This window comes from Salmo salar, chromosome 28 (assembly GCF_965601325.2).
Source record: "Salmo salar chromosome 28, fSalSal1, whole genome shotgun sequence".
Lineage (NCBI taxonomy): Eukaryota > Metazoa > Chordata > Actinopteri > Salmoniformes > Salmonidae > Salmo > Salmo salar.
The window spans coordinates 3330365-3353319 of record NC_138318.1 but is presented as its reverse complement, the minus strand read 5'-3'; the positions used below and the strand labels follow the sequence as shown (position 1 = coordinate 3353319).

The 22955-nt window shown below is 46.5% G+C and overlaps 1 protein-coding gene across 2 annotated transcripts in view; it reads left to right on the top strand.

Annotated features, from left to right (window-relative positions):
- The first annotated feature begins 740 nt into the window (after window positions 1-740).
- Window positions 741-22955, top strand: part of LOC106589275 (uncharacterized) — a 34435-nt gene continuing 12220 nt past the window's right edge. The window contains exons 1-22 of one of the 2 annotated variants that reach the window (XM_014179026.3): window positions 741-975; window positions 2823-2897; window positions 3039-6199; window positions 7951-7998; window positions 8342-8596; window positions 8759-8944; window positions 9117-9456; window positions 11461-11642; window positions 11814-11892; window positions 12010-12099; window positions 12292-12468; window positions 12704-12915; window positions 14447-14624; window positions 14724-14860; window positions 15250-15419; window positions 15719-15911; window positions 16127-16263; window positions 16545-16731; window positions 19583-19910; window positions 20147-20368; window positions 20543-20707; window positions 22679-22828. In XM_014179026.3, coding sequence (XP_014034501.3) covers window positions 3293-6199; window positions 7951-7998; window positions 8342-8596; window positions 8759-8944; window positions 9117-9456; window positions 11461-11642; window positions 11814-11892; window positions 12010-12099; window positions 12292-12468; window positions 12704-12915; window positions 14447-14624; window positions 14724-14860; window positions 15250-15419; window positions 15719-15911; window positions 16127-16263; window positions 16545-16731; window positions 19583-19910; window positions 20147-20368; window positions 20543-20707; window positions 22679-22828 — 6343 coding nt within the window. In that variant the 5' untranslated portion in view covers window positions 741-975; window positions 2823-2897; window positions 3039-3292. The remainder of the gene's footprint in view (window positions 976-2822; window positions 2898-3038; window positions 6200-7950; window positions 7999-8341; window positions 8597-8758; window positions 8945-9116; window positions 9457-11460; window positions 11643-11813; window positions 11893-12009; window positions 12100-12291; window positions 12469-12703; window positions 12916-14446; window positions 14625-14723; window positions 14861-15249; window positions 15420-15718; window positions 15912-16126; window positions 16264-16544; window positions 16732-19582; window positions 19911-20146; window positions 20369-20542; window positions 20708-22678; window positions 22829-22955) is intronic. The other variant, XM_014179027.3, reaches the window with a different exon arrangement.

The following is a 22955-nucleotide window of genomic DNA, read 5'->3' as shown; positions in this document are numbered from 1 at the left end:
TACTGGCCCAAAGCTCTAACCACTAGGCTGTTACATGCTGCCCCCTGACCACATATATTTAGACGTGTCATATTGTTATTCTTCATGCTTTCCAGACAACGTTTATTTGGAGAGCGCATACAGTGTGGATCTCCAACTCTGACCTTGGAGAGCAGGACTTTGTTCCATCCCATCATTAACACCTTAAGTAGTGAATGGTGGGCAACCACCTAGTTCAATTGTAACATCCTGATCCCTCTGTACAATGACCCTTTTACAATAGCTAAACAGTTGTGTGACCACTGAACAAGTAATGGTAATTATTCTGTCCTGTCAGAGATACTGATATGACAATGGTGTACTTATTGACACCGGTTTCACAATTAACACTATCTAGTAATGCATGATATTTGGATTTAGTGTGCTATTGAAAGGTAAATTTTTTTGCATATTGAGTCCACTTGGGTTAAGTAGAAACCACAAATACAACACATAAGTGCTGGAGTAGGGGAATTGTAAACTTTTCTATGGAAAGAAACATTTGCCATAACCAGGTAAATAAATGAAATCCTAGTGGACTACATTGAATTGAATAAAAATAATAAAATATAACCAGATAATGGCAACATAAAACATTTCCCCCAAATGATCATGGGATTTGCTATAATTTCAACAAAAATCTTACTTATCCCAAAAATTGCAGCGGCGCGCCGTTCAACTTCTCGCGAGATAATACTTTCTTCTGCACTTTGTCAGCAGTGGTTCTCCACCATTTCGCTGCGTCTAAAAGTCTCCTCCCCGCAACCACTAGATTCGGCGAGCCGAACCCGCTCTCTTTCAGTCCGCATTATAACTTCTTCCCACGGACCTACTCCTACCTCGTTGGGTACCGAGAGACAATTTGGAATACTATCATCACGGATTGAGTACGATTTTATCCGGATGACGACTCCATCAACAAGAATTTTGTAAAAGAAAACTGGTCGGAAATTTCAGGTAGGTGGGAACTTAAGATGGCGGCCATGAGAAGGGGGGGCATGGAGGAAGTAGTAGGGGGCACCAGGGGGGCTTGTTCGCGGTGGGACACAGCATCCAGTTAATTCTGACAAATATATTTAGAAGATTGAGGGTTATGAAAGTTTTCCTTGTCTGCATACTCCACTACAACATAGATTAAAACACAAGTGTCAATGACGGCGCAATTATAAAGTTGCTAATTATTTGGCTTGTTTACCCTCCCTGTAACGTTAGACTTCACCTGCAGCCAGAACATGTACTTCTTAGCATCATGGCCAAACAGTGTCTGTGGCATGGAATTTCCCTAATGCCAGCCAATTTAGCTGCGGCGCGAAAAGATTTAGCTAAAACTATCTGTACTAGCAAGGCTGCCACTAACGTTAGCTCTCCACAGAACAAGACGATACAAAATTAACAATGGCAATTTATATTCAGGCGAAGGTGTTTGAGTGTAATCACGTTGGCCATATTGGAATCAGAATAAAATGGATTTACACTAAGTGTACTTGGGATATCACTTCTCAACAGGAAAAGTACAACAACAAAAAAATAACTGGAGGACATCTTTTAATTCATAACTAAGTGTGCCTGTGTGGGATCACTCGAACCCCCCTTTAATCCCCCTCGTAATCACTGCTACATTTTAGCGAGAAACATTGCAGCAACAATTTATTTTGTCAGTATTTTAATGGGGTAAATCATTTATATTGACTGACTATATAGCTAAATGTATGATTTCAATGTTTAGTAGTTGTGGTTATATGACCCCGTGCAATGACGTCACAGGTAATTGTTGGGAAGCGGGTTTTAATTCGACTTTTTAAACCCCTTTTTCGCTTCAACCGAATCAGAAATGCATTTATAAAGACCCAGACCATTACATAACTTCGGGTGGGATGGGGCGCGTGCGCGCCTAGTTGAAAGTATTGGCAGTATTTGGGCCAACAACGCTCATCTAGATATAAAGGCAAGCTGTATGGGTAGCTAGTCAACTAGCAAACATGCTAGCCATGTAGTTAGCCAACTAACAACAATAGTACCTAACTAGCTAAATCAACAGTTATTGAAACGACACAATCTGAAGAGCGCACGAAAACATTGAGCGCACGAGTGTCACGTTGCTACAGGAACACCTAACTGTTACATGTTCCTGCTGCACATGCCATGTCCAGATTGTTATAAACTACAATAAATTGCATTTGCAACAGTGTAATACTGTTGATTTGAATGGCTGGGGGCCCGTGCGTCAATTTGTGCGTGTAGCAATATGTTTGATAATGCCACATATCAGGGAAAAGGTCAGGGGTTACAATTGTATAAATCCAACAAAGTTTTTTATTTTTTTATTAAGTCATTCTAGAGATTGTAATAAATATTTGATTCCAAGTAGAAAATATATTGCATTTGCTAGCAAGTAGTCGCTAACTCGAAACACATATGCTAAAGTCTGTTGGAAAATGTTGTGTTGTAACTATGCCTCAAACTCCTCACCTCCCCCATATAATACAATGTTTGATTCATTAATATTGTACAGTGTTACTATGTTGCCACCCTCATTCATTGGCCAGTATTGTGCAGTTTTGGAACTCTTCAGATAAAGGGGGATACCTAGCCAGTTGCACAACTGAATGCATTCAACTGAAATGTGTCTTCTGCATTTAAACCCATCCCTATGAATCAGAGAATCACACATGGACCAGAGTAGAACAATCATTTGTGGTTCTATGATTCTATGGAATTGAAAATTGTATTATAGTCCAGAGAACAGTGGCATTGATCATTTTACTTTTTGGGGTTACCTTTTAACCACTTGTCTTTTTATTCAGAGTATGTGGACAGGACCTTAATCAGCATCCTGGAAGTGGAAAGCACGGAATCGCTGTGTCCCACACCACAGACAGGTGATGAGTTCTTCCTTAACCAGAGACATTGACTAGTTTGACAAATTGTTCTTTGCTGGATACTTATTGAAATGTTTGTCTATAAATGCATGTACTGTACTTCTGTCCGTCAACTGAACTACATCGTCTCACTGCTTTCAGGTGCAGTGTGTAGCCGGAGCAGCACAGAGGGAGGAAGCTCTGGGGAGGAGGCGGTGCAGCAGCGCACCCCTCCGGCTGTGGATGTGCTGGGTGACAACCCCCAGGCTGCGCAAAATGTGGCCTCTGCGCCTCTCCCACCACTGGATAACACGACCACGTCACACCCTGAAAGACACGGACGCGTCAGTGAAAATAACACACCCACAGAGACTCACCCCAACAACAACACTAAGGACAGCCTTGAAAGAGGGGCAATGTCAGATAGTGGTGGTGGAGGAAGATTGGGCCCGTTGCACCCCAAGGACCCTAGTCTCTCTACAAAGTCCCATTCATACAGACTCTCTGACACACAGACAGATGGAACAGCGCAATATTCGCATTATGTGTCACAAACTGATAACAGCAGCCACACAGACAGACAAACGAGCGGTACAGAGTGGAGTGCTGCTGGACCAGGCCAGGACCAGGCTCTGCATAAGAGAGTTGCAGGTGGACTGGTGGTCGTCAGTGGGCCAGAAAGGGGCCAGCCTCTCCCAGAGAAATTGGAATATAAACAAGAGACTGGAATTGAGGAACTTGGCAGAGAACACCCAGCTAGAAACCTTCCCTCTAAATCCTGCTCAACAGTGTCCCCACTTCCCCTCAGCCCAAATAAAGATACAGTCCCAGACCACAACGAAGACAGAGGGATGGAGCAGCCTCAAACAACTCCGCCGACTCAGGCAAATCAGGCCAGCCACATACCTCTGTCTGAAGTCCAAGAGCAAGCAGGCATTCTCCCAAATTCTGAGCAGCCTATCCCCCCAGTGCTTATCACTGACAACAGTAAGAAGAAACAAACAGACATCTCCACAGAACCTAAAATCACACAGAACTCGAATTACGACCAAGAAGAGATACAGGGAGCTAATGCAGTGGATCAGGGACCACAAGAATCTGAGAGATCTACGGAACTGTCTGAGAGTAGACATGTCACACTTGGGAGTTCACAAAAGCTACTTCCAGACCCACCAACTGACATATCCGGGACCCCACAGTCAAGAGAAACATACTCTGGTCTTGTCCCCTACACGCCCCCTGGCAGTGGTAATTCCACCCCAGACTACACAACTGACAGACAGGAGAGTGAGCGCGATATCCAGACAAATCCCCCTCTCCCAACAGAAGAACGGATTGAGACTAACAGGGCGAAGGAGACTGAAACGGCCAAGCACTCACCCAACTTTACAATCCAGTCACAAAGCTCTTTTCTACAGGAGACAACAGCAACAACCCCTCCTATCCACCACCTCCCCAGTACAGAAATAGACTTAATGCAGACAGAACAGACAGAACAATCTATTGAAGTTCAGATGTCTAATCCTGACCACAAAACCAGGATGGAGACGCCACAGGTCTCTGAGCTCGTGCTGTCAGCTGATGCTCAAGGAGCTGTGATGCATGGAGGAGAGACCAGCCTGGAGTTGTCTGAGGAGGTGCAGGTGGATCAGTGTGTCCTCCTGGAAGAACATCTTGTCAGTGGTGATACTGCTGTTATTGAATTAACCTCCGAACATTCTGACAGAGAACCAAAGTCGTTTATTGAAGGGACCCATTCGGATATCGAAATAGACCCACTGGCTGCAGGAGAATTTGAGATTTATAGCTTTGTGGAGGAGGAGATTGCGATAGAAGTTGTTGGAGAGAGAACGTCCCTCTCCCCAAGCTACGAAGTAAACTTATTCACCCCACTCATGGAACACTCTGAGAATTGTACAGCCAGTGAGGGACGAGAAATACGCCTGCTATCTCACCCTCAAGCGAGTAATGACAATGATCAAGTCATTATCCAGCATCAAAATGGCTTTACCCCTAGTCTCTCCACACAAGATGTAGAGATGACTGATGAAGGGCAGAATTCTGAGACCGAAAACACAACTACTGAAATTGACAATACTGTGTTGGAAGATTCAAGTGAGGTTTGTGTAGTCCAAACTGTCCCAATATCAGATACTCCAGATGGACAGATGGACACCTGTACACAAGCTGCATTACCTTGTCTGGAGATCAGCACAGCTGTCTCAGACAATAGAGGGGTGAGAATTTCCCCAGCCACATGTCTGAGTGACACCCAAACGCTGCAAGGGGAAACGGAAGTGAGAGCAATGGCCAGTACATCTTCTCTTGTCTCCCCAATGGAAGAATTAACAGAGGGGGTTGTTGTACAGTCAAACAGTCAACACAGTATTGAGGTCCTCTCGTCCCCAATTACCATACACTTGCCAGAGGGTAGAAAGCAGAATTGTCCTCTAAAAGAGGTACCAGGAGCCACCTTACAAAATACTACAGAACCCAAGCCCTGTGTTTCTTCTGATGAAGGGACCAAACATCCACAGCCCTGTCCAACACTGACAGGTAACCCAGTGGAGACCCAGCAGGATGTTTATCGTACTGTTAATGTGACAGCAACCGAGGCCAACCCAGAGGCTTCCCGGTCCACACTCTCTTCTGGCATCATCGACCCAAAACTCCTCCTACTAAAGCGTGGGGACACCCCTCTCCTCAAACATCCTCCCTCCTTATTGTTGGGGGTATCTAGGCAGCAGAGCAGCAGCCTGACGCAGGCTAGCACTAGCAGCTTCAGCTGTGGCTCAGACACAGCACCTGTATTAGAGTGCCTTCCAAACGCTGTGTCAGTCGCTGTGCCTATGCCTGTAAGCAGTCATAGAGACCAGACAGAGCCCTCTGTCAATAGAAAACCCACAGCAGCACCTCCTGCTATTCCCGCTACAAACACCCCATCCCAGTCCCGTATGCCCCCTCCATCTAATCCCACACCATGCAAATCTGACAAAGAGGCCTTAACTCCAATCAAAACATCCACAGGCAAAGCAGTGACTCTGTCTCAAACCCTAAACCCCCCAAATATCATCAATGCGTCTTCCAAGCCCCTCTCTGCCCCCAAGTTGCCCTCAACATCAGGCAATGTGACGAGGAGTAAACTCTTCAGTGATGGGAGCCAGTCCGGACCACCGCCTGTCATCCGGCCACGGCTAGCCGGTGTGAAGGGCCCAGGGCTCAGCAGCCCCACGGAGGAGAGCAGTGATGAGGAGGCTGACCTGGCAGTGGAGGCCCAGCCTAGCCGCAGGAGCATGGTCAACCCCAGCCCAGCAGTGAGCAAGGTATGCCCCAAAATGGCTTTCTGTGTAGGCTTAACTGTTTTCTTCAGATGTGCTGCCAAATCAGCAATTATATGGCTATGTATCAACAGAGACCATTCTTTTAGCATGAAAGATGGGCTAATGATTGCTCTTAAGTTTTCTTAAGCAGCATACAATAAACATTTTGCTACTGTGTGAATAGTTGTTTATTATGCTTATAATGAAGGCATAATGTGTTTAAATGCAATTTTGTGATATTTAATTCAGCAAAAACTGAAATGGAGCTATATAAATCAAATTTTAATTTTATTTGTCACGTGCCAAATACAACACTTGTAAGTAAGCATTACCGTGAAATGCTTACTTACAAGCCCTTAACCAGCAATGCAGTTTTAAGTAAAATAAATGCATAAATCAACACAATAAAATCACAATAAAGAGGCTACATACAGGGGGTACCGGTACCGAGTCAATGTGCGGGGTTACAGGTTAGTCGAGGTAATATGTACAGTACCAGCCAAAAGTTTGGACACACCTACTCATTCATGGTTTTTGCTTTATTTTTACAATTTATTTTACAGACATCATAACTATGAAATAACACACATGGAATCATGTAGTAACCAAAAAAGTGTTAAACAAATCAAAATATTTTTGATTCTTCAAAGCAGCCACCCTTTGCCTTGATGACAGCTTTGCACACTCTCGGCGTTCCAAAAGGTGTGTCCAAACTTTTGACTGGTACTGTACATGTAGGTAGGGTTAAAGTGACTTTGCATAGATAATAAGCAGCGAGTAGCAGCAACGTAAAAAAAAAAAAGAAAGAGATGGTCAATGCAAATAGTCCGGGTAGCCATTTTATGAACTGTTCGGCAGTGTTATGGCTTGTGGGTAGAAGCTGTTAAGGAGCCTTTTGGACCTAGTACCGGTACTGCTTGCTGTGCAGTAGCAGAGAGAACATAAACTCCCTTTTCAGTTTTGAAGAATTTGGAGCTTGATGGCTATGGTTAATTAAATGTAGAAAAATGTAGCTGGCTGAGTCGGTGCAGCAATATCCACTATATATACAAAAGTATGTGGATTCGGATATTTCAGCCACACCATAATATTAAGCACACTGCCATGCGATCTCCATAGTCAAACATTGGCCTTACTGAAGAGCTCAATGACTTTCAATGTGGCACTGTCATAGGATCCCACCTTTCCAACAAGTCAGTTTGTCAAATTCTGCCCTGCTAGAGCTGCCCCGGTCAACTGTAAGTGCTTTTATTGTGAAGTGGAAACGTCTAGGAGTAACCGGCTCAGCCGCGAAGTGGTAGGCCATACAAGTTGACAGAACAGGGCCGCCGAGTGCTGAAAAATGGTCTGTCCTCGGTTGCTCTGGAAGCAACGTCACACACTGTTTGTCGGGAGCTTCGTGAAATGGGTTTCCATGGCCGAGCAGCCGCACACAAGCCTAAGATCACCATGTGCAATGCCAAGCGTCAGCTGGAGTGGTGTAAAGTTTACCACCATTGGGCTCTGGAGCAGTGGAAATGTGTTCTCTGGAGTGATGAATCATGCTTCACCATCTGGCAGTCCGATGGACAAATCTGGGTTTGGCGGATGCAAGGAAAAAGCTTTCAGCATGTTTTCACTGTTTTCCAATTATAGCATTTCATTCTCAGTTCTCAAGATTGTTTCTCCATTTGTTTCATGCAGTGATCTTTCATATGCAGTGTTCTGCTTTAGTGATTAAGTTGGCCACGTTTTACGCCGTGTATGTTTTCCAGCATGAGCAGAGACAGAGCAGGCCAGACAGAAAGGCCCTTTTCTCAAAGGTAAGCGGTGGGTGTCAGACGCTACGATAGATCACACTTGCAGAATGCTCGCTGATCACTGAATGATTACATGAGATAGCAGGTTGTGTACACTGCAAAGTTTGTATGGGTATAGGCTACAGAATAGTAAACTTTTGTTTTGTATTCAATGCAGCATGTGATTTCTTGAGGTATAGCCTACGGTATCAAAGAGAATTGTTGATAGCTTGATATACAACATGTTTGAGACAGATTTAGCTGTGATCTCTATGAATGTTTGTTCCTACTGGAACAGATGCAATCTTGTTATGGTCCTGCTCAAAAGTCCTCTTTTCCTTCTCGCCTCCTTTCCCTCCGTTTCCAGGTACGCCAGTGGATAGCAGACAGGGTCACGCAAAGTTTGTCACCCGCCTCCTCATCCACTTCATCCCCCTCTCCTGGCCTATCATCCTTCATTGACTGGACTCCCAGCACTACTCCCCTCATTCTCCGAGGTGCCCAGGGCAGGTTCCTCTCTCCGCCCTCTATGGGCCCAGGAGGCTCCTCCCCATCGGACCCTGTCACTCCACATCGACCCCGCATGGAGCGTCACGCAGACATGGCTGAACTAGCCAAACACGTGAGTCAGCGTTCTGATTTGGACCACGGCTCCTGCTCATCCTTCTGACCTTTGTTCCAAATTGTCAACTGTGAATAGTTTTTCATTTAATCAACTTGTCTAGATTGGAATAATTTGAGTTGCTTTATTTCTATAATTCCGGATGTGAACTATGTGTTGTAGGAGGCGGAGATAGAGGGCAGGACCGTAGCGTTGAAGAGGGAAGGCTTTTGGTCTATGAAGCGACTGACCCGCCTGACGGAGCCGGTCCGGCCCAAGGTTCACTGGGACTACCTGTGTGAGGAGATGCAGTGGCTCTCGGCCGACTTTGCCCAGGAGAGGAGGTGGAAGAGAGGGGTCGCCAGGAAGGTAAGAAACCCCCTTATATCACTTTTATTTTACACCACTTGGCATCCCTCCAAAGTGGCATCCATATTGCAGAGAGATTGGTATTACCTATTGTTTGCTTAACCACTGCCATGATTTTGGGTTAGGTCCAACAAGTTCAAAAGAACTCAATTAGATATGCATGTTTCTCCAGGTGGTGCGGATGGTGATGCGACATCACGAGGAGCTGCGGCAGAAGGAGGAGAAGGCCAAGAGGGACGAGCACGCCAAAATCAGACGAGTCGCCTCCAACATAGCCAAGGAGGTCCGGGCCTTCTGGAGCAGTGTTGAGAAGGTGGTGCAGTACAAGCAACAGTCCCGGTTAGAGGAGAAGAGGAAGAAGGCTCTGGACCTCCAGCTGGACTTCATCGTGGGCCAGACAGAGAAATACTCTGACCTCCTCAGTCAGGCCCTGGAAACGGCACCGGCTGGGAACAGTGAACCTGCACCCTCACCACCCAAAAAATGTCTTCCACTTGTTGTGGATGAAGATGGTGAGAACTGTTTCTTTGCTAATTGTTTCTTGAGTATCCAGATTGCCACCATTCAGGCTCTCTAGTTATACCAGTGGAGGCTGCTGAGGGGAGGACGGCTCATAATAATGGCTGGAATGGAGTGAATGGTATCAAACACCTGGAAACCATGTGTTTGATATCATTCAACTAACTCAATTCCGGACATTATTATGAGCCGTTCCCCCCTCAGCAGCCTCCACTGGTATAACTAGAGAGCCTGAATAATTTACAACATAAGGAGGTTGTTGTAGCCACTGCTCTTACTTCAGCTGATGTACTGTGTGCTGTGCATCCTGGTGAAAAATGCCTTCTGCGTGTCACCTGTTGGTGCTACACGTTGGTGAAAAGCACTGTTTTAAAATGCAATGAATTGCTATTGTTGACCTCAAAGCATCTTCTGTAAGATTCAGTTGCTAAGGTGTACACTAGTACTCTTCAGTGTGCCTCTGTTTAGTCTCCATTAGCAACTGTCAGACTCCGTGACGACAGTCCAGCGACCCCCGCCACAGCGGAAAATCTAATTAGCATTTTTTTTAAATCCCCATTTAAAACAAAAAATCCGTCAGTTTTAAGCTAGAGATATATTTGTTTTGCATTGGATGCGTCTCGATCCACCGCACATGACGGTTGCCTCCGTTTTGCTCTACGACCCCCACAAGCGTCTTGGGATTCGTCTGAAGTCGGTACAGCCGATCTGCCAACTTCTGTCTGTAGCATCCGAACAGTTTGGGCTACGCACTAATATGACCCCACTGTAGAAAGGGGAGACTCACGAACACGTACAGTGCATTCGGAAAGTATTCAGACATCTTGAATTTTCCACATTTTGTTACGTCACAGCCTTATTCTAAAATTGATCCCTCATCAATCTACACACAATACCACATAATTACAAAGCAAAAACAGGTTTTTAGAAATGTTTGCAAAAGTATAAAAAAACGACTGAAATATCACATTTGCATAAGTATTCAGACCCTTTACTCAGTACTTTGTTGAAGCTCCTTTAGCAGCAATTACAGCCTTGGGTATGCTGCTACAAGCTTGGCACACCTGTATTTGGGGAGATTTTCCCATTCTTCTCTGCAGATCGTCTCAAGCTCTGTCTGACAATGATCCAAAATACACAATCAAGTCTACATGAAAATGGTTAAAAAGCAACAAATTGGAAGTTTTGGTCCAGACCTAATCCCAATTGAGATGTTGTGGCAGGACTTGAAACGAGCAGATCATGCTTGAAAACTCCCAAATGTCACTGAGTTAAAGCAATTCTGCATGGAAGAGTGGGACAAAATTCCTCCACAGCGAAGTGAGAGACTGATCAACAACTACAGGAAGCATTTGGTTGGAGTCATTGCAGGTGGCATAACCAGTTATTAACCAGTTATTGAGTGTAAGGGGGCAATTACTTTTTCATACGGGCATATGGTGTTGCATAACATTGTTTATTAAATACATTAAATAACTATGTAATTGTTGTGTTATTTGTTCACTCTGGTTGCCCTTTATCTAATATAAGGTTTTGGTTGAAGATCTGATAACATTCAGTATTTCTTAAAATATGCAGAAGTAGAGCAAATTATAAAGGGGGCAAATACTTTTTCACAGCACTGTAGCGCAGTAGAACCCACCCCAGTTTAGACAGGGCTTAGACTCTTATGGGTTAAAGTGCAAAACTGATTCTCAGCATAATTCCGTTATGGTGGAATTGCCCAACGCAAAAGGACAGTCATTTCCTGCCTTCAATTTCTGACTAGAAACAATGCAATAATTGCATCTCTGAAGTGCAGTGACATTCCAGTCATCAGATGTGACTTAGTAGTTAGCATAATGGAAGCGAAGCTTTACCAGAGATTGGAGACTGTTCAATGCTGTTCAGATAAGCCTGATGCAGTGTCCTGCACAGTTTCTAGCCCAGGTGCCTTAACAGACTGGCCAATTGGAGACAAGGTTTAACGTTCCTCCCTTCCTTCGTTCCGTCTGCAGACAGAGACTTTGAGCCTCCGTGTGGTGGTGAGGAGGAGGATGATGAGGAGACCATCGAAGTGGAGGAGGAACAGGATGGCAATGACCCTGAGACCCAGAGGAGGGAGATTGAGCTGCTGAGACAGGAGGGGACCATGTCCCTGGCAGAGCTTCTCAGCACCCTCAAACGGCCCCTTTCACAGGTGGGTACCACTGACACAGGAGATTGGGCAGAGCCCCTCACTCAAACACATGCATACTGCACTACCATGCCCTTCCTTTGTATAAGCTGGTGCACATTAACCTAATTGATCATACTTTAAAATGTTGTAAATGTTGTTATTTGGTGGAGACTGACTTTGTTCCTTCCACAGGACTACGAAGAAGAGTGCTCAGACAATTCGTCCACAACAGTGGACGAAGACGCAGAGTTCACAGCCAACGAAGAGGATGGTAAGTGAGGCCTTGTTATCTAATTGCAGTGAATGTCATATGCATGTAAAATAGCTCACTTGTCAATATATTGCTGTGAGTATTGTGTAATTATTTGTCCCTGTCTGTGGTGCTCAGCTGAAGATGAGGAGGACACCATCGCAGCCCAAGAGGTGGTGGAGGGGGAAGCAGATCATGCAGGCGAGCTGGATGACTTGGCCAAAGAAGGTAACCCACACTACTAAAATAGTACAACAGCTGTATCTGCTGCACAGATGTTGAGTCCAATGTGCTGTCTAGTTGTCTTTAAGCTATTGTCATTACAAGCTCCACCAGTCACTTTCCTATTCCTTACTGTTGCCATGACGTCCATTATTCAAGACCATTCTAAACTTCATTTTCTTCCAATTCCCCTCCCAGGTGACATGACTGTGGAGGAGCTGCTGGAGAAGTACAAAGGAGCGTATGCCTCTGATTTCGAGGAGCCCTCGGCATCCGCCTCTCCTGCCAGCTCCGAGGAGTCTGAAAATTCTGTAGACGAGGAAGAGGAGAGCGAGGAAGACGAAAGTGACGTGGAAAGCAACATCACCACCTCAGGTACTGCCCACTGTAACAAAATAGAACATCTTTGCTCTCTAACCTAGCGAAAACTCTACGAAGCTTCACACTGAGCGTTCAGATTGAATTGATACTGTAGATGGACCTACAAACCAAAAACCTACTTTTTACAAGGGCTTTTACCTTATAGATTTGACTTTCAAGCTAGTGCATTTGTCCTGATTTTATACCATGCTCACTGCATTAACCCTCTTCTCACCTAATCACTCACCAGATAATGAGGACAGTGATGAGGAAGAGGTCATTGACAATGATGAAGAGGACAGTGATGAAGATGAGTGCAACGAGGGGATGGAGATCCTGCTGAAGGAGGGGGACCACAGTCCCCCTCTCCCAACCGGCCCGCGGCCCAAGAAGGAGATCAGCCACATTGCTGCTACTGCAGAGAGCCTGCAACCCAAAGGCTACACCCTTGCCACAACCAAGGTGGGTAACCCATGCCCTACAACACTGGCCAGATGATCAAGCAAGGATACTTTGCTATTAGTTTGTAGTTGATTTAAGGGAAAGGTTAATATTGTTCCATTCATTCCGTTCTAGCCATTACAATAAGCCTGTCCTCCAATAGCAAAATACATTACATGACCAAAAGTATGTGGACACCTGCTTGTCGAACATCTCATTCCAAAATCATGGGCGTTAATATGGAGTTGGTTCCATATAAAAAAATTGTGCTAATTAATAAAACATTCTAAACAGAAATACCTTATTTACATAAGTATTCAGATCCTTTTCTATGGCACTCAAAATTTAGCTCAGGTGCATCCTGTTTCCATTGATCATCCTTGAGATGTTAATACAACATGATTGGTAAATTCAATTGATTGGACATGACTTGGAAAGGCACACACCTGTCTATATAAGGCCCCACAGATGACAGTGCATGTCGGAGCAAAAACCAAGCCATGAGGTCGAAGGAATTGTCTGTAGAGCTCCGAGACAGTATTGTGTCGAGGCACAGATCTGGGTAAGGGTACCAAAAAGAACACAGTGGCTTCCATCATTATTAAATGGAAGACGTTTGGAACCACCAAGACTCTTCCTAGAGCTGGCCGCCCAGCCAAACTGAGCAATCAGGGGAGAAGGGCCTTGGTCAGGGAGGTGACCAAGAACCCGATGGTCTCTCTGACAGAGCACCAGAGTTCCTCTGTGGAGATGGCAGAACCCTCCAGAAGGACAACCATCTCTGCAGCACTCCACCAATCAGGCCTTTATGGTAGAGTGGCCAGAAGGAAGCCACTCCTCAGTAAAAGGCACATGACAGCCCGCTTGGAGTTAAAGGACTCTCAGACTATGAGAAACAAGATTCTCTGATCAGATGAAACCAAGATTAAACTCTTTGGCCTGAATGCCAAGCATCATGTTTGGAGGAAACCTCGCACCATCCCTATGGTGAAGGATGTTTTTCAGCGGGAGGGACTGGGAGACTAGTCAGGATCGAGGGGAAATATGAACGGAGCGAGGTACAGAGCAATCCTTGATGAAAACCTGCTCCAGAGTGCTCAGGACCTCAGACTGGGGGTGACGGTTCATCTTCCAACAGGACAATGACCCTAAGCATACAGCCAAGACAACGTAGGAGTGGCTTCGGGACAAGTCTCTGAATATCCTTGAGTGGCCGAGCCAGAGCCCGGACTTGAACCCGATCTAACATCTCTGGAGAGACCTGAAAATAGCTGTGCAGCGATGCTCCCCGTCTTACCTGACAGAGCTTTGAGAGTATCTGCAGCGAAGAATGTAGCGTCAATCCCAAGAAGACTCGAGGCTGTAATCGCTGCCAAAGGTGCTTCAACAAAGTACTGAGTAAAGGGTCTGAATACTTATGTAAATGTGATATTTCCTTTTTTTTTAATACTTTTGCTAACATTTCTAAAAACCTGTTTTTACATTTAAGTCATTTAGCAGACGCTCTTATCCAGAGCGACTTTTTGCTTTATTGTTTGTTCTTCGTCAATAGGTTAAGACTCCCATTCCGTTCTTGCTGGTGGGCCAGCTGCGTGAGTACCAGCACATCGGCCTGGACTGGCTGGTCACCATGTACGAGAAGAAGCTCAATGGCATCCTGGCTGACGAGATGGGCCTGGGGAAGACCATCCAGACGATCGCCTTGCTAGCTCACCTCGCCTGTGAGAAGGGTAAGACATTGAGTCATTCATACACTAACGTTTTACCAGGACAATAGAAGAGATGTACACAACCTATATATCGGATACTAAATCAAGTTGGTTGTTCAGGTAACTGGGGGCCCCATCTTATTATCGTGCCAACCAGTGTGATGCTGAATTGGGAGATGGAGCTGAAGCGCTGGTGTCCTGGATTCAAAATCCTCACTTATTACGGCAGTCAGAAGGAGAGGAAACTCAAGAGACAGGTAAACAATCACCAAATCTCCTCGTAAATGGATACAAATCTTCACTGGCACTTACTAACTCGGGCCTATCGCTCCTCACGATAACCCCTCTCCAGCACACTCTGTTCTGGGCAGTCCTCTCCATCTTGTTTCACCCTTTGCCGATTAATTTTTTTTTTTTTTTTTTAATTGTCTGCCTTAAACTCCCGCCTCCAGGTATTTCTTTGGCAACCTCTTTACCTTTTCCCTTGCGGGTTCCAAAATAATCTTCACTGGCGCTGCCTCATCTCCTTTCTGGTGCTCCCTGTCTCATTCCAACTGAACAAAAAGTCAGCCTTGCATACTGAAGTGGATCAATTCAAGTTCCAGACCCTTTCGATAAGCTAATAAAAACATTGTATTTTTTTCAGGGTTGGACCAAGCCCAATGCCTTCCACGTGTGCATCACCTCCTACAAGCTGGTGCTGCAGGACCACCAGGCCTTCCGTCGCAAGTCCTGGCGCTACCTCATCCTGGACGAGGCCCAGAACATCAAGAACTTCAAGTCCCAGCGCTGGCAGAGCCTGCTCAACTTCAACAGGTCTGCACTAAGGGAGGAGGGAGGAGATGGTTATAGATGGCCAGTATAACTGTTGCCGTTGAACATCATAATCCTAATTTATGAATGAATAAATAATAATAACACAAAGGATTCTTATAGCGTTTTCTAAAAACCTTCAGACAATTGCTTCCATTTCTCTGCATTCTTCCTTTACCAATATCAGTCAAAATTATGACAACAAAAGCTGAAAGTTCTTTGTCCAGTAGAATATAAAAATCTTTAGTCACTACCTCTGGTCATTATAACGTCTTCTACGTTTTTTTTCCCCCTGGCCCCAGTCAGAGGCGCCTGCTCTTGACGGGCACCCCGCTGCAGAACAGCCTGATGGAGCTGTGGTCCCTGATGCACTTCCTCATGCCCCATGTCTTCCAGTCTCACAGAGAGTTTAAGGAGTGGTTCTCCAACCCCCTCACCGGCATGATTGAGGGCAGTCAGGAGTACAATGAGGGCCTGGTCAAGAGGTTACATAAGGTAAGAACTCAGGCTGCCGTAGATGGAGGAACACGCAGTTGGTCAAGGGGGGTGGATTGGTCTCAATATTTCGAAGGGTTCAGATTATCTGTTAAATAAGAATGTACTATTTACTACCATGAACTGTTTTAGATGTTTGTGTTCATTTGAGATGTTTTGAAAGACATTCTGTTCCCTAACCCAACATATCATCACTTTCTGTTTTTCCCTTCCAGGTGCTCAGGCCGTTTCTGTTGAGGAGAATCAAGGTGGATGTGGAGAAGCAGATGCCTAAGAAATATGAGCATGTGGTGCGCTGCCGTCTGTCCAAGAGACAGCGCTTCCTCTACGATGACTTCATGGCACAGGCCTCGTAAGTATCTATAGACAAGGGTTACTGGACAAGGGTTACTGTTACTGGAAGCAAATTAATGCATTGCAGGAGGGCTCATTGGTTTGAAAATCTGCCAGTAATTAGCTAATGACCTGTATAGTCCTATTTCTAACATTTCCCAGAATGTTTTTACATCTATGATGTTGTACTTTAAACAGCTACTGTTGCTTAGATCATCTACTAGTTAGCATTGTATAGGAATCGCCTTTTTTTTGTCATCTCACTGTATTTCTCTCCCTTTCTATCGCTCGCTCTCTTAGCACCCGGGAAACGCTGGCCAGCGGTCACTTCATGTCTGTGATCAACATCTTGATGCAGCTCCGTAAAGTGTGTAACCACCCCAACCTGTTTGACCCGCGGCCCATCCACTCCCCCTTCATCACCAAGCCCATCGTCTTCCACACGGCCTCCCTGGTACAGAGAGCCCTGGAGATCTCCCCATTCAAGGTTAGCGTGTGTGTGTACACACATAAACATTTAGATGCATATAAAATGCATTTTATTACATTTACATTTACGTCATTTAGCAGACGCTCTTATCCAGAGCGACTTACAAGTTGGTGCATTCACCTTATGATATCCCGTGGATATCCTATATCTTTTTCTTTTTTTGGGGGGGGGGGGGGGGGTAGAAGGATTACTTTATCCTATCCCAGGTATTCCTTAAAGAGGTGGGGTTTCAGGTGTCTCCGGAAGGTGGTGATTGACTCCGCTGTCCTGGCGTCGTGAGGGAGCTTGTTCCACCATTGGGGTGCCAGAGCAGCGAACAGTTTTGACTGGGCTGAGTGGGAACTGTGCTTCCGCAGAGGTAGGGAGGCGAGCAGGCCAGAAGTGGATGAACGCAGTGCCCTTTTTTGGGTGTAGGGACTGATCAGAGCCTGAAGGTACGGAGGTGCCGTTCCCCTCACAGCTCCGTAGGCAAGCACCATGGTCTTGTAGCAGATGCGAGCTTCAACTGGAAGCCAGTGGCGTGTGCGGAGGAGCAGGGTGCCGTGCGAGAACTTGGGAAGGTTGAACACCAGACGGGCTGCGGCGTTCTGGATGTGTTGTAAGGGTTTAATGGCACAGGCAGGGAGCCCCGCCAGCAGCGAGTTGCAGTAATCCAGACGGGAGATGACAAGTGCCTGGATTAGGACCTGTGCCGCTTCCTGTGTAAGGCAGGGTCGTACTCTGCGAATGTTGTAGAGCATGAACCTACCGGATCGGGTCACCGCCTTGATGTTAGCTGAGAATGACAGGGTGTTGTCCAGGGTCACGCCCAGGCTCTTAGCAATCTGGGAGGAGGACACAATGGAGTTGTCAACCATCATGGAACGGGCAGTCCTTCCCCGGGAGGAAGAGCAGCTCCGTCTTGCCGAGGTTCAGCTTGAGGTGGTGATCCGTCATCCACACTGATATGTCTGCCAGACATGCAGAGATGTGATTCGCCACCTGGTTATCAGAAGGGGGAAAGGAGAAGATTAATTGTGTCGTCTGCGTAGCAATGATAGGCGAGACCATGTGAGGATATGACAGAGCCAAGTGACTTGGTGTATAGCGAGAATAGGAGAGGGCCTAGAACTGAGCCCTGGGGGACACCAGTGGTGAGAGCACGTGGTGCGGAGACGGATTCTCGCCACGCCACCTGGTAGGAGCGACCTGTCAGGTAGGACGCAATCCAAGAGTGAGCCGCACCGGAGATGCCCAGGAAACAGAATCAGGAGATTGGTTGGAGAAGGATTGAGCAGAGGGAAGAGATGATAGGATGGAAGAGGAGAGAGTAGCAGGAGAGAGAGAGCAAAGGTTGCGAAGGCGCAATACCATCTGAGTAGGGGCAGAGTGAGTAGTGTTGGAGGAGAGCGAGAGGGAAAAGGATACAAGGTAGTGGTCGGAGACTTGGAGGGGAGTTGCAGTGAGATTGGTAGAAGAACAGCATCTAGTAAAGATGAGGTCAAGCGTATTGCCTGCCTTGTGAGTAGGGGGTGACGGTGAGAGGGTGAGGTCAAAAGAGGAGAGGAGTGGAAAGAAGGAGGCAGAGATAAATTAGTCAAAGGTAGACGTAGGGAGGTTAAAGTCACTCAGAATTGTGAGGGGTGAGCCATCCTCAGGAAAGGAACTTATCAAGGCGTCAAGCTCATTGATGAACTCTCCAAGGGAACCTGGAGGGCGATAAATAATAAGGATGTTAAGCTTGAATGGGCTAGTGACTGTGACAGCATGGAATTCAAATGAGGAGATAGACAGATGGGTCAGGGGAGAAAGAGAGAATGTCCACTTGGGAGAGATGAGGATTCCAGTGCCACCACCCCGCTGACCAGATGCTCTCGGGGTATGCGAGAACACGTGGTCAGACGAGGAGAGAGCAGTAGGAGTAGCAGTGTTTTCTGTGGTAATCCATGTTTCCGTCAGCGCCAAGAAGTCGAGAGACTGGAGGGTAGCATAGGCTGAGATGAACTCTGCCTTGTTGGCCGCAGACCGGCAGTTCCAGTGGCTGCCGGAGACCTGGAACTCCACGTGGGTCGTGCGCGCTGGGACCACCAGGTTAGAGTGGCAGCGGCCACGCGGTGTGAAGTGTTTGTGTGGCCTGTGCAGAGAGGAGAGAACAGGGATAGGCAGACAATGGTTGACAAGCTACAGGAGAGGCTACGCTAATGCAAAGGAGATTGGAATGAACACTTAATGACACTCAATGACACTCAAATATAACTTTCCAACTTCCACTTTAGAAATTATAATTGATGTAAGCTCCAGTGGTTCAATGTTACCAGGAATAGGCTCAAACTTAGTTTATTCAGCTAGATAACTTGGTACAGTATTCTTCCAGCTTCTTCCAGTGCACCGTATCCTATGACGGCGTAGCTAACTAGCATGCTAGCATCCAATAACACACGGTTAGCACCAATACTTGGTTACAACAAACTACCAATGGATCATTCGTGTCCGTGTCTAGTACCTTTCATAACGCAGAAGTGATTAAACGTTGGCTAGCTAACAAAGTCAGTACTGCTAGCTACACAAGTGGACTACACATCTCGAATGTTCAGAGAGTTAAGCTTACGTTGCAAAAATCTTGTTGACTAAAATGATACAGTACTGCTCACTGGTAGAGTTGGCTAGCTAGCTGGCTGCATTGTTGACTTTGTTTGAAAAATTTGCTGGCTAGCTAACCTCGATAGCTACTCTGTACAACACTTTTATCTATGATACAAAGACAACTATGTAGCTAGCTAACATTACACTAATCAAATCGTTCCGTTGTAATGTATTTATACGTATCTAAACCTCCATAACCGAACCCCTCCACTCCTCTGTCCCTCAGCGCGGTGACCTGTCTTTGTTTGACCTGGTGGGTCTAGAGGGCAGCGTGTCCAGGTACAAGGCCGACGTGTTTCTGCCCCGACGGAAGGTCAGCCGCCAGCTGATCCAGGAGATCATGGAGTCCCCCGACCCTCCTCCCCGCCCCAAACCTGTTCGTATGAAGGTCAACAGGATGTTCCAGCCCTTACCTAAGGCTGATGGTTGCACGGTGCTGGTGGTGAACAACCCTCGGCTCACCTGCCCGGTCACCCCTGCTGCTCAGGCCCCAAGGCCCCGTCTCATCCAGGATGTGACCCCAACCCTCACCCCTTCACCTCTAGTCCAACAAGGTTAGTACTAAATAGCATGGGTTTAGAAGTAAATAATACATGAATAGTTGCTGATTTGACATGGAAAATATCAACATGATCCAAGTTTTTTTCTTTCTTACCGTCCGATTTCAACATGCATTCCGTTCAATGTTTCTTGTGGAAACCTCTACACAGCCAGACAAACTATTCTATTCTACACAACCCAGATCTAAAGTAATCCTGTCTTCTCTTCCCTTGTTTCCATGAACCCTCAGCGGTGTATTCAGTGGCACCCACTTCCCCTTCACGCCCGCCTGTGCACCCCAGCGGCCCCTGTGCGGTGGGAACTGTCATGAGGTCTGGCTCCCCAATGCCAGTCCTGGCTGTACGCTCGCCCACCGTGTCCTGCAACCCCGCCACCCATTCCACCCCTCCTTCCAGCAACGTTATGACCCAACGGGTTCTGCTCAGCCCAGACATGCAGGCCCGACTTCCCTGTGAGTACCTGCCATTCTCTCAAACACTCTATCGGGCAACCAATGTGCGTGAAGAGTGCATAAGAACAAACTGAAAATGCACTGAATTACCTTTTTTAATTTTTTTTATTATTCCTACTGGTGAAATGACCCTTGTCAACATTTCTTTAATGACTCTCTCTTTCTCCATCTCAGCTGGGGAGGTAGTGAGTATCGCCCACCTGGCCTCGTTGGCTGGGCGTCCTGTGTCGTCGTGCCAGGGCAGTAAGCCTGTTACCTTCCAGCTGCAGGGCAACAAGCTCACCCTGTCTGGAACCCAGCTCCACCAGGTCCCTGTGGCCCCTCCACGCCCAGTACAAGGTCCACTCAGATCCAAACAGTAACTAAAGTATCATAGAGCAGTATATATATATATATATATATATATATATATATATATATATATATATATATATATATATATATATATATTATATAACAATAAAGGGAACACTTAAACAACACAATGTAACTCCAAGTCAATCACACTTCTGTGAAATCACCACTTAGGAAGCAACACTGATTGACAATAAATTTCACATGCTGTTGTGCAAATGGAATAGACAACAGGTGGAAATTATAGGCAATTAGCAAGACACCCCCAATAAAGGAGTGGTTCTGCAGGTGGTGACCACAGACCACTTCTCAGTTCCTATGCTTCCTGGCTGATGTTTTGGTCACTTTTGAATGCTGGCGGTGCTTTCACTCTAGTGGTAGCATGAGACGGAGTCTACAACCCACACAAGTGGCTCAGGTAGTACAGCTCATCCAGGATGGCACATCAATGCGAGCTGTGGCAAGAAGGTTTGCTGTGTCTGTCAGCGTAGTGTCCAGAGCAGGGAGGCGCTACCAGGAGACAGGCCAGGAGACGTGGAGGAGGCCGTAGGAGGGCAACAACCCAGCAGCAGGACCGCTACCTCCGCCTTTGTGCAAGGACGAGCAGGAGGAGCACTGCCAGAGCCCTGCAAAATGACCTCCAGCAGGCCACAAATGTGCATGTGTCTGCTCAGACAGTCAGAAACAGACTCCATGAGGGTGGTATGAGGGCCCGACGTCCACAGGTGGGGGTTGTGCTTACAGCCCAACACCGTGCAGGACGTTTGGCATTTGCCAGAGAACACCAAGATTGGCAAATTCGCCACTGGCGCCCTGTGCTCTTCACAGATGAAAGCAGGTTCACACTGAGCACATGTGACAGACGTGACAGAGTCTGGAGACGCCATGGAGAACGTTCTGCTGCCTGCAACATCCTCCAGCATGACCGGTTTGGCAGTGGGTCAGTCATGGTGTGGGGTGGCATTTCTTTGGGGGGCCGCACAGCCCTCCATGTGCTCGCCAGAGGTAGCCTGACTGCCATTAGGTACCGAGGTTGAGATCCTCAGACCCCTTGTGAGACCATATGCTGGTGCGGTTGGCCCTGGGTTCCTCCTAATGCAAGACAATGCTAGACCTCATGTGGCTGGAGTGTGTCAGCAGTTCCTGCAAGAGGAAGGCATTGATGCTATGGACTGGCCCGCCCGTTCCCCAGACCTGAATCCAATTGAGCACATCTGGGACATCATGTCTCGCTCCATCCACCAACGCCACGTTGCACCACAGACTGTCCAGGAGTTGGCGGATGCTTTAGTCCAGGTCTGGGAGGAGATCCCTCAGGAGACCATCCGCCACCTCATCAGGAGCATGCCCAGGCGTTGTAGGGAGGTCATACAGGCACGTGGAGGCCACACACACTACTGAGCCTCATTTTGACTTGTTTTAAGGACATTACATCAAAGTTGGATCAGCCTGTAGTGTAGTTTTCCACTTTTAATTTTGAGTGTGACTCCAAATCCAGACCTCCATGGGTTGATAAATTGGATTTCCATTGATTCTTTTTGTGTGATTTTGTTGTCAGCACATTCAACTATGTAAAGAAAAAAGTATTTTAATAAGATTATTTAATTCATTCAGATCTAGGATGTGTTATTTTAGTGTTCCCTTAATTATTTTGAGCAGTGTGTGTATATACACTGCTCAAAAAAATAAAGGGAACACTTAAACAACACATCCTAGATCTGAATGAAAGAAGTGTGTATGTATGTATGTATGTATGTATGTATGTATGTATGTATGTATGTATGTGTGTGTGTGTGTGTGTGTGTGTGTGTGTGTGATATGTGGCCCATGTCATAACTCTAGAATGTGTTGATATAGGCAGTCATCTTGGTGTTTTATTAAATTTTGTGGTACAGTATCTATCCTATACTGCGCTGACAGGGGTGTCTAAATGGGTTCTTACTGTGGGCTCCGCAGGTAACTTCATGCATCTGGTGACCAGCGGAGGGCAGCACCACCTCATCAGCCAGCCAGCCCAGGTAGCAGTGTTCAGTTCAGCCAACACCCATGCTGCCACCCCCTCTCCCGCACCCTCGGAAATCCAGCTTCCTCTCAACGCTTCTCAAGGTACAGCAGTGTCCCCCTTCAAGACTACGGTCCCTAATCTGATCTTCTCTTCTCTGGTTAGCTGTCTTTCACCCTGGACTCGTTGTTTAAGCGGTTCATGGATGGTCATGTTCTTAATCGTCTTTCC